The sequence below is a fragment of the Callospermophilus lateralis genome, chromosome 13 (genome assembly GCF_048772815.1).
Source record: "Callospermophilus lateralis isolate mCalLat2 chromosome 13, mCalLat2.hap1, whole genome shotgun sequence".
NCBI classification, from domain to species: domain Eukaryota; kingdom Metazoa; phylum Chordata; class Mammalia; order Rodentia; family Sciuridae; genus Callospermophilus; species Callospermophilus lateralis.
Window position 1 is genome coordinate 47,710,205 of NC_135317.1, and position 11,339 is coordinate 47,721,543.

General features: G+C 39.3%; 1 protein-coding gene across 6 annotated transcripts in view; it reads right to left on the bottom strand.

The window, feature by feature from the left end:
- Positions 1 to 8,531, bottom strand: part of Wac (WW domain containing adaptor with coiled-coil) — a 74,156-nt gene extending 65,625 nt beyond the window's left edge. For 3 of the 6 annotated variants that reach the window (XM_076832154.1, XM_076832151.1, XM_076832150.1), the window contains exons 1-3: positions 7,458 to 7,948; positions 7,044 to 7,081; positions 5,376 to 5,588 (exon numbers count right to left, since the gene is read on the bottom strand). In XM_076832154.1, coding sequence (XP_076688269.1) covers positions 5,376 to 5,588; positions 7,044 to 7,081; positions 7,458 to 7,498 — 292 coding nt within the window. In that variant the 5' untranslated portion in view covers positions 7,499 to 7,948. Of the gene's footprint in view, positions 1 to 5,375; positions 5,589 to 7,043; positions 7,082 to 7,457; positions 7,949 to 8,068 lie in introns of those variants that run through there. The other 3 variants (XM_076832155.1, XM_076832152.1, XM_076832153.1) reach the window with 2 other exon arrangements.
- Positions 8,532 to 11,339: the final 2,808 nt, after the last annotated feature.

Genomic DNA, 11,339 nt, shown 5'->3' on the forward strand with positions numbered 1-11,339 from the left:
TTGATACCAAGTATTCAAATATCACAAATTTACATGCTTGGATGTTTAGATTATATATACTGTTTTCTAAAATTAAAATACCAAACATTTGAAACAAAGACTTTTAATCTTTTAACCTATTCTATTTCTCTTGAAATGCAATATGTTTCCTATAATTTTTAAAACTGACCTATGTAAATCCAATTCAAATGTTTCTGATTAGTTAACTATCTTACTAGGAAGCATGAATAAATTATAAAGGCCATATTTTTCTATTTAAACAGAAAAATGCTTATCACTAGTAGTTATAACTGAAATTCACGCACTAAATTCTGTGCAAAATTCCCAAGTTTCTTTGTAAACAGTATCTGAGAACTTATCTTAAGGAAAGATGACTTCTTCCTAGCAAATTTTTTGGCATGCATTTAAACTTTTTCCAAAATGAAACACTACCCTGTGAAGACATGGCCTAAAAATGCACACATACATTGTACCCATGTGTACAAGCAGATTCTGATATTGTACTATAATTAGGCAAGATTTAACCAACCACTGAGGAAAGTTGGTTGAAAGTATTAATAGGACAAAAAAAAGCACCTTTAATTTGTGCTGTAGTAAAGACTATCAAGTGAACTTTCAATATACCTGTTTCATCTCTAACAATTTATACAATATACCAGAGCAGAAAGAACTAATTTCTAAACTCAACTGTCACTTTTTGTTCAATTTTACAAATTTTCCCTCATTTATAAATCTGTAAAAATTGACCTACCTACCTTCAGTGTCAATGTGAGGTTGTCAAATTATAATACTTTCTAACATTACTAATACAACGCACATTTCATTTTGTTCAAAATGTACTTATTTGAGATAACCATATAATTTGTTTTCAATATGAAAAGACCCAAACATCATTAAACTACGTAAAACTGTAAATTATTCTTAATGGTCCTTACTGAATAATTCCTTGAAAACATTAATGCAAATGTTATCCAAAATGCTTAAAATCAAACTGTTTAAATTCTCAAGTTTTCTGCATGTTGAAATATATACAGACTACCAGTTGGACATTCCTCATCTGAAAATTCAGTATCTGAAACGTTGAGCATTTCTGCATGACACTCAACATGATTTCAGATTTTCAGATTAAGGATGTTCAATCTGTAATAAAGTTTGTTAAAAAATACATTTTCAAATTAAAGCTAGCTGCCAAGCAAGATAAAAATGGCACTAGGGGACTGGGGCAGTGGCTCAGTGGCAGAGTGCTGGCCTAGCACGTGTGAGACACTGAGTTCAATCCTCAGCACCACATATAAATAAATGAAATAAAGGTCCATTGACAATTAATAAGAAAAAATATTTTTTAAAAATGTCACTAGGTAGCTCTAACCTTCCAAATCTTCCAAAAACAAGGCTAAAGGCAATTTTCCTTTTTACAAAAAAAAAAGGCAGAATTTTAAAAAGCCATGTAAATTTACTAAAATGCCAAATTCAGGAATCAGTAAAGGATGTCCTTCATAAAGGAAATGTGGCATTTATACACAATGGAATATTACTCTGCACTAAAAAAGAATAAGATCATGGCATTTGCAGGGAAATCATGGATATTAGAGAAGATTATGCTAAGTTAGCCAATCCCAAATAAAACAAATGCCAAATGTTTTCTCTGATACAAGGGGGTGACTCAAAGTGAGGTAGGGAGGGAGAGCACGGTTGGAAAATTAACTCTATAGATAGGGATTAGGGGTGGAAGGGAAAGGGAGGGAGAAGGGGAATAGCAAGGATAATGAAAGGAGTCGATCATTATATAGAATTCATGTATGAAGATGTGAATTGTGTCAACATACCATATACACAAAGAGATTTGATAAACTGTGGTATAAAGGTATATTAATAATTGTAATGCAAAAAAATTATGAATGTAATGCACTCCAATATTGTCATGTAAGAAGTTAAAAAAAAAAAAAAAAAAGGATATCCTTCAATTAACTAATTGAGCCAGCTCTCCCAAAAGATGTTTCTAACAAATGGTCCAAATATACCTTCTAAGAAGTTTCTCACAATGATTGAGAGGGATAATGGGGGGTATCTAAGAAGCTGAAGTTTGTACAATTATTCCCAAATTTAAAATTACTTGGTAAAATATTTAAAGCTGGACTTTTAAGAATTAAACAAAAGAATGAACTAGGGAACCTCTCAAGACTTCCTTCTGCCTTCTTTTTTGAACCCAATGAAAATAGAGCAACCTGTACTGTGTGCTTTTTTTTTTTTTTTTTTTTTTTGAGGTCTGGGTGACAGATGCATCTTTAAAAATATATCTAAACTATAAAAACAAATCAAATTGATTTTTGTTTCTGGTTACACATAGAACGAAGTACATAAAAAATGTTTCACCAAGAAAATTATCTTCACATAATTAAAGGCAATTATAATAGATCACAAATGCTAAAAAGGATCTCTCTATAAATGCTAAATTGCAGTCTTATTTTAACCAAGATTTTTAGTAGTAAAAACAATCATCCTCAGTCTCTGCTTTTTCACATTGTATCTTTAAGTCCTTTTATGCCTTATTTCTGAACTGATAATTTTCAAGAAAATCCAAGATATCAAGAAAGATTACTGAAAAAAAAATATTCTATTGCCAATAAAGCTCAAGCCTAAAGAAAACTAATAAAACACACTTAACCAGTTCCTTATCTGTTTAAATGCAATTTACAAATCATAGCATATAGGCTTTTAAATTAGATATTTTTAATAAAGTCACTGATTAAAAAAATTATAAACTGAAAAGAACTGATTAAAAATTCATAAACTGAAAAGAAATTTGGAATAAATAGTTCAACAGTAACTGTTCTTAGTTGTTATACATACCCAAGAGCACAAATAATCCCATTTACTTGCATCTGGTTTTTGATAATGGATTTGAATTTATTCATATACACCTATGTATACACACATGAACACTTATTAACATATATTTAAATTTGTACTTAAAGAATCTAAGGGAATTCACAATGCCTATAATAAAATCATACTTCAGAAAGTTTATTACACTTCATATATTAGCAATAAAAGAAAAAATATGGGATACATATCTACCTCAAGCCAAAGTTTAATTACTAAGTATTAAATGAGAAAGAATCACCATTTTATATCCTTAAACAGAATTAACATGAAGAATTTACTCTAGTCAGGCACAGTGGTGCATGCCTGTAATTCCAGAGGATAAGGAGGCTGAAGCAGGAGTTCAAAGCCAGCCTCATCAATGTCAGTGAGACCCTGTCTCTAAATAAAATACAAAATAGGGCTGGAGATGTGGTTCAATAGTCGAGTCTCCCAGAGTTTAATCCCTGGTACCAACAAAAAAAAATTTACTCTGACCTCTGGAATGAACAGGTATTTTGTGGTATTATTCCTTAGGGTAATATAAAGGAATATGGCAACCAGGTATAGTAAAGATTGGGTAGACAAGAATGAACTAGTATTTGGCTCCAAAAGGAAGATAAGCAGTGAAGAAGTAAATTACAAAATAGGGTCTAACTCAGGAAACGACTAGTTAAAAAAATAAGTAGAAAGTTTCTTACAAATGGAGTGAAAGTAATATCAGCAAAAACACAAATAAGAAGAAAATTAAAAGCTACAAAGTACCTGAAATTCACATGTAGTAAGAAAATGAAAATCAAAGTGAAGAAACAAATAGAGAAAAAATAAGCAACTAAACCACTAGCTCTCAAGAGTCAAGGCATTCTTTAAGAACAGGTTTAAGGACCAGGGTCATGTTATCTTGACTTCCCAGAGAATCACAAAATTGTTGACACACACCAGATGCCCAATGTTTGTTGCATGAATAGGCAATAGACTGTTTTGGATTTCACCTGTGAAAGGATTGGGCTTGGCTCACTATAAACTGATGCAAAGCATTTATATAGACATTTCCTAGGGTATCTAAACTGACTTCTTGCTGGATCTGGGGATGGACAGATTAACTGGGTCACTCTAAAATAAGAACTTGAGAATATGTAAGAACTTAAGAGTATGCTTTCAAGGAGTTGATGTACCAAATCCTATTCTGTCACAACTGCCAAACTGTACAAAATACAGCACAGTGTAGCAAAACTAGGTAGTACCTTTCTTCCAAGAGCTACCATTTGAAATAAAATCCACTATAGAAGAGTGGCTGATAAATATTATCAGGATCCACTATAGAAGAGTGGCTGATAAATATTATCAAGAGTTCTACATAACAGATATGGAAAACATACAAAACTACAAACATTAAGTTTAATCCTGGCAAAGAACCTGACACTAATAAACCCACCTGCTACTCACTTACAAATGTGGTTTATCTGCCTAAGTAGCACAAAGCTACAGTTATATTCAAGAGAACTATTTTCCTCCCAAACATCCAAATTACTCCATCCCAAAAGAATCTTCTGACCATTAATAATTTCCTCAACTCTGAAATTATGTAGAGGAGGCCAATGTTTCTCACTTGAGCAAAGCTGGTTCTGTTCCAAAAGACAAAATTTAAAAAGACCAAAAAGATGCAGGATTTTTTAAGTAAGCCTACTAGGAAGCTATTTATTAATAGGGGCAGAAAGCCACAGAGTACTTCACTTAGTGTCCCTGGAAGTTTTCAATTAAGATTTTAAAGTTAACCCATCAGCAATATGAGATCTTACAGTGAAAGAAAACATGGATGTTTTAATTACCTTAATGAAATTAGTTTGTTCCTTTATATATATTTTAAAAATAAAATCTGTTCCTTTAGGAAATTTTGAGCAGTCTGAAAATTTACTTATTCTCAACACTCATCACAAATACTTGAAGTCATAACTGAAGGGTATTAGCACTGAGCAAAGAAATGGCATTAACTCTCAATGAACACTGTACAGAAATTTAACAAGACCCTGGAGAATACAAAAAATAAATTTTAAATGTTTACAACAAAAAACAAACATAAATTTCTGAATTACAAAACATTTTAAATCTAAGTTTTTAAAATTTATAATTTATCATTATCATTAGGAAACAGATTTTGAACTCCCTAGAAAATACACTGAAGGCGCAAACAAGGTTCTTAAAAGTGAACTGAAATCTTCACTTGAAAACTTAGAAGTTCTTTCCCTGAAAAAAATGTCCTGTATCTCTACCATCATTAACATTTGGTAGACTCTATTCACAAATGCATTCCCTATTTTCAGACACAAGAAACCACGCTCTGTCAGCATCTTATTTCTATAGTAACTTGTTTGTTAAACAACAACAAAAAAAAGACAAAACATGAGAACATATAACCCTATAGTAAAATTTCCAAAGTGAGGAAGTAACTATGTCCACTGTTTCACTTAGATTTGTTAAATATCTGTGAAAGTTTCAACAAGAAAGCTACTCACCACCTTCCCTCTCTCTAACTCTGTGAGTATGCACATTTTTGGCCTTATTGTGACCTGTGCTGTCACTATATTTGTTTTCAGGACTATCAGATCTCCGCAACATTTTATTTGGTGGTGAAGGATCTGCGGCGTCTCGCATCTTTTCATGTCTGTGATCACCACTACTGGGGTGACTCTTCGATGAATACTTAAGTGCCTGTAAAACATCACCCCCCCAAAAAAAGAAAGAATTGAAACTTTAAACAACTCGCTTAACTAATTCAATCACAAATTGAAATGTATTTACTTCATTCTGTTTTATGAATTTATACCAATAACATTAAAAGGTCCATTTTCAATTCTTCCTAATCAAAATCTAAATGCTTAAGAGCTGGTTTGACTCCTGATATCATATTTAAGAAAAAAGAAAGGAATCCCCTCTATTATCACATTAAAAATAAGAAATCAAGTATTTTGGCACACTGATTCCTCAAAAAATTTGAAATATCTGAAATCCCTTTTTGAAAGTTTAATCAGAAGAAAATGGAAAACAGTACCACCATAACCAATTTCTTCTCTATTACTGATTTACAAAGGCACACATATAAACAACTAAGTCTGCAAACCTTTATTTTTAAAGGGCATCACTTTCTCAGACCTTGCTCACCTACTCTTCCAGGTGTGGAAAATAAAATTTGAAGCTATAAAAATATTGTTCAAAATTAATTAATATATGAGCAACATTCTCAAGAAAGCATAACAATGTTTATTAACATACCTCAACATAATGGTTCAGTTTTATTCTAAGTATCCTAAAACAATCATGATATACCAGTCTTTTATGATGGGTAATTGTGTTTTGGGGACATATTCAGTAGGATTTAATCTTTTTAAACAGCAGGGGAACCTAGTGTTTTAAACTGGAGCTTTAACTCATGCCAGATAACAGAACTATGAGGTTAGGAACCTGTTCTCTTATCAAAACGATTATAGACAAAGTATTCTACTGTCATTTGAGTTATCAACCATTTATGAAGCTTCCCTACACATACATACTGGGACCATGTCTACTGTAAAACTTTACATTCAACAACTGACAGTGACAAAAAAAGAAACCTACATGCCTAGAACCATCTATATAGAATGAACTGCCCAAGTACCCAAAGATTTTAATTCTTACTAAAACAACTGCATCACCTTTCACTTGTAAGGCAATCATTTACACCAAAAACAATTAAAATGAAAAAAGAAAATTAGTTTACAACTGATTTTGAGAGTTGTAAATCACTTAGCTATTTTTCCCTGGCCTTTTATCTAATTTTAATCTCTTTACATTAACTTTCAATGCAATAAATAAGTATGCCAACGCATTAAGTATGCCTCCGAAGTCACCTATCACTGCATCGCATGGATTCTTCACTTAAATAACCAAGTAAGATCTTCCTGGCTGCGAACGATTTTTTCCCCTTAAAAACGGAACTTCCTCCAGTCACCTGTCAAAATAAGTCACTATACCTTGTTGGTGAGCGCTAATGAAACTCAACTCCAAATTCTAAAGTGGCCCGCGGTGCTAGTTTTCGCATTTGTTGCACCGAAGGGCCTGTAGCGACTTCTGAAGCCTGCGCTCGAGTAGTCCCTCCCTTCCCCCTCCGTTCCCTTCCAATCCCTCCACCCCGGCCTCGGCTGGTACCTGGTAAGGCTGCGAGTCCCCCCTCCGGTCGTGACAGCTGAAAAACAGAAAGAAAGACAACGACATTAGAGTTTGAGGGGAGGCGAAGGAAGAAAACGGGTCCGCTTACCGCCCCTCCCCGCGGGAGACCTACCAAACGTACCGGCGCGGAGCCCCCACACGCGCACACCGCGTACTCACACGGGACTCCCGGGAGGGCGAAACCCTGCGAACCCGGCCCCTCGGTCCCCTTCACCGCGACTCACTCTTTCCCTGCCCCTCGAGCGGCCGCTCCTCCTCCCCAGCCCGATCCGGATCAGGGTTAACAACAAAAATGGCGGCTCGGCCAGCTCCAGATAAGGAGGAACAGCCCCCCCGCCACCGCCGCCCCCCGCCTCCGCTGCGGCCCGGCCCGAAACGAAAAGACAATTTACCCATCACTGAGTCTCTGCTGTTTCCTCGCATACATTACCATCAATGCCCGGCCTGTGAGTGTGTGTCGGGGAGGGGGGAGAGCGGCCACGAAAGGCGGGCGGGCGGGCGCGCAGGCGGCGGCGGGCGGGCGGCAGCCCCGGCACCAGGGCCAGGCGCGCCCTGGGCGACTCTCAGCACCTCCCCGTTACTGGCGCCGGCGCTCCCGGGCCATCTCCCTCGGTCGACACCACGCTCACTCTCAGCCCGGGCAGCGGCGCCAACTACACGGCGGCAGCGCGAACCGGGGGGAGGGGGGTAAGAAGACGCGTCCGGCTCAGCTCTGTGGAGAGCGACTGCTGCCTCCGCCTTCCTCTCCTTCTGCTCCGCCGCCTCCTCCCCTCCTCCCCCCGCCGCCGCCGCCGCCGCTGCTGCCTGGTCCTTCTCCTCCTCCTCCTCCTCCTCCCGCCGCCGCCGCCGCCGGTGCCGCCGCTGCCGCTCCACCAACTACATCCGGGCAACTAGGACGCTGCGGCCTTCGGCAAACCTCGGCAGTTTCCGCCGCGCCCCTCCTCTTCCACACTCGGCCTCCCTCCCCACCCCGCGCGGCTCCGGAACGCCGCCTTCGACAAACCTCGGCTCGTTCCGGCCTTCCTCTTCCTCTGAGGCCTGGCTCGCCTCCTCACGACCCGTCAGGCCTTTCCGGTTGCCGCTTCTTTTCCTCACGCGCAAATCTGGTCGCTGCCGTTCCAGTTTAGGGATAATCCTGCTCGGCGACCTGCTCGAGGCTGGTCCCAGGGGCCCCGGGCTGTGTAGGGTGGGAGCTGCCTTTGGGAGGAGGACCGTGGGGCGCGAGGGACGCCATCGCGGACTAAATAAGGGAGGCTGCGGCGGCTGCGCGTGCGCCCAGAGGCGCAACGGCGGCGCGGGGCGGGGGGCGGGGTGTGCCCTTCGGCGAGCTCTCTGGCCGCCGGCCCCCGCCCCTTCGGGCTCAGACGTGGTGGTCGAAAACCCCCTAATTGGGCGACTGGCGGACGGTTACCACGGAAGCGGCCTCGTGGGCCGCAGCAGAAATCGCCCTCGGGGAAGTGGCAAGCGTGCTCCTGCGCGGTGAGGCGCGGCCCCGGAACCCGGAACCGCGGCGGGGGCGCCTGCAGCTCTCCGGACGCCTAGCACGCGTTGGGCCGGAGTGCGCTCCCCTCGCGGCGCTGTGGAAGCTGAAGGAAAGCGTGATTTCCAGGCAGGAAATGGCGAAAGTGGAGGATTTGAGGGTGCTGTGCCGAACGCGAGAAGGCCGAGTGCCTGGGTGGCTGTTAGGTCTCTGGAGAGCCCTGAATTAAGGAGGGAGCGCTGCTCTGGCCGTGAATCAAAACGGCGGAAAAGACCGCAGACGTTGGGGATGGGTCACTTGAAAACCAATGCCTGACCTTCATTTTCCATCTCCAGCCGAATCCTCCCCACCCTCCCGTTAGTTCTCATTTTTCCCTTAGGGTTCCTCTTTTTTACTGAAGTTCTTTGGTAAAAGAACAATCTTTTGGAGATTCAATATGTGAATAAAGGCATGGGATGTGCTGAGTGAAGTTGCTACAAATTTAACATTTTGTCCTGCGGTAGACGGGTTGGGAGGCCAAACGTCAAGTGTACCAAACAGTTTATGTGGCGGTATTCCAGTGAGTGGCCTCTGTAAGGGGACGGTGACTTAATGAAGGATTATAGTCAGTGTAAAACGTAGAAAAGACAAAATAGTACAAATCAGGAAAAAAAAATTTGTCTTCAAAAAACAATTGTCCGAAATTGGTATTTAACAAGTTATATTATTGCTAGGATTAATGAAGAGCAGGAATGCTGGTGAAGGGTGGGGGAGACCCTGAAATCACTAGTGATTGAGAAAGCATAGCTTTATTTGCCACCTCCACCTGCAAACAATTATTACTGGCTTTAAAGACCCACTTAAGCTATAACTAAGAAATTGCCAGTGTCTAAAATGAAGGGGGGTGGGTATGTGTAATTTCTAACAACTTTTTTTTTTTTTTTTTTTTTTTTTGAGACCAGAAATATCAGATTGGAGTGATGGGATGTAGGTCAGTGGTAGAACACATGCATTCCAGAGGCCTAAGGTCCAATCCCCAGCGGAGAGACACAGGCCTCATCAAATTAGAAGAGTACAAAAAGGAATCTGTAAGTCTTGTGCAGAAACTTTGAAGACAGGCAACAATATTACTTTCATTTAATAACAAGATATCTGTTGAAATAGCCCTATCCCATTTGATCAGAAGCAGCAAACTGGGCAAAGCTATGGGGGTACTTTCCATACAAAGTCCTATTAAGCCTCGTTACATATTTGCAAATTGCCTATTCAATAAAATAGAAATCAATAAAAACTAAAATCAGTACATATTTTGTGCATTCATTGCCATGAGCAAAGAGGTGATATTTAACTTGCCTGATACCTGTGGTCAAAGTGAGATTAAGACAACACTGCCTTATTCCAGCTCTCATACTATAAACAGTTGTCATATTTAGGACCATGTTTTTCGTGTGTGTGTGTGTGTGTGTGTGTGTTGTGTTGGTGATTTTGCTCTATTTTAAAGCCCTCCACCCTCAAAGTAGTGCCCAAAAGTAGTGCTTGAGTGCTGTTTGGTATTTATGCACACGTGAAGAAGACTATAACAAACCTTAAGGAAAAAGACACATGTGTTAAGTCTCAATTAGGCCCTTTGAGTTCCATGTTAGTGAATCAACTATATTTTAAAGTAAGGTCTTTTTATTTTTTAAATTAATTTTTGGTGTCAGGCACTCGACCACTGAACCACATCCCCACCCCTATTTTGTGTTTTATTTAGAGATAAGCAACTCAGTGAGAGCCTATCACCTCACTGGTGCTGAGGCTGGCTTTGAACTCACAATCCTCCTGCCTCAGCCTCCAAGTTGCTGGGATTACAGGCATTCGCCAACACGCCCAGCTAAACAAGGTATCTTTTAAACACAATACAAACATTGATTGGACAATGAAGATATAATCAGAAACTTAACCTTGTATTTATCTGATGATTTTATTAAACTACCAAAAATAACAATTTGTATTTAATACAGAGCATATCAAATATTACACTCATTTTTAAAAACTGTCTAGATAAGTCCTTTGAAAAGTATAATCATTATTTTCCTCTCCTCACCTGCCTAAACTACAACCTTAGTTAACTACAGTATAGTACTTCAGAGCAGTTGAATTTGGCTGGAGGAAAACCACAAAAACATGCTAACTTTGAAATTAGTTTGTGTTCCTCACCCACCTCCTAGCTTCTTAACCAGCTGTTTCATATCTTTTAAACCTGCCAATACTTCCTCAGGTCATTATCTTCTTAGCTCTGAAAAAAAAAAAAAAAAAAATTTTAGAAATCAGTAACTATTCTCAGCATTCATTGTACCTGCCAACCTTTTTGCCTCTGACTGGGATGCAACACTGTGGCAACTAAATAGACTATACAAGTTCTTCTCAGAGACCAAACTTGTCACTTTTGCATTGAGTTGCATTTTACTCAGAATTGTCCTCTTCCTTTATATTTTTTTTTCCTTTCAACTATATCACTTCTATCAATTTACAAACATACCTGCACTAGGTATCATCTGAGGGGAGAAAAAGACCTTTGGCCTGTATTGCCCTCCAAATATTAATCCATTGCTCTTTAATCTTATCTCTTTTTATAGAAATACTTTATCTTCACTTCTACTACCCCTTCTTGAACCCATACAATACTGGACTTTATTCTCACACTCCTGAGCCTGCTCAAGATCATCAGTATCCTCCCTGTTCTTAAATCTGATTTTATTACTCAGTCTTCATCTCACTTCACTTGTCTGCATTTGACACAGCTGGTGGCAATATTCCCAAAGTTCCCTATCTT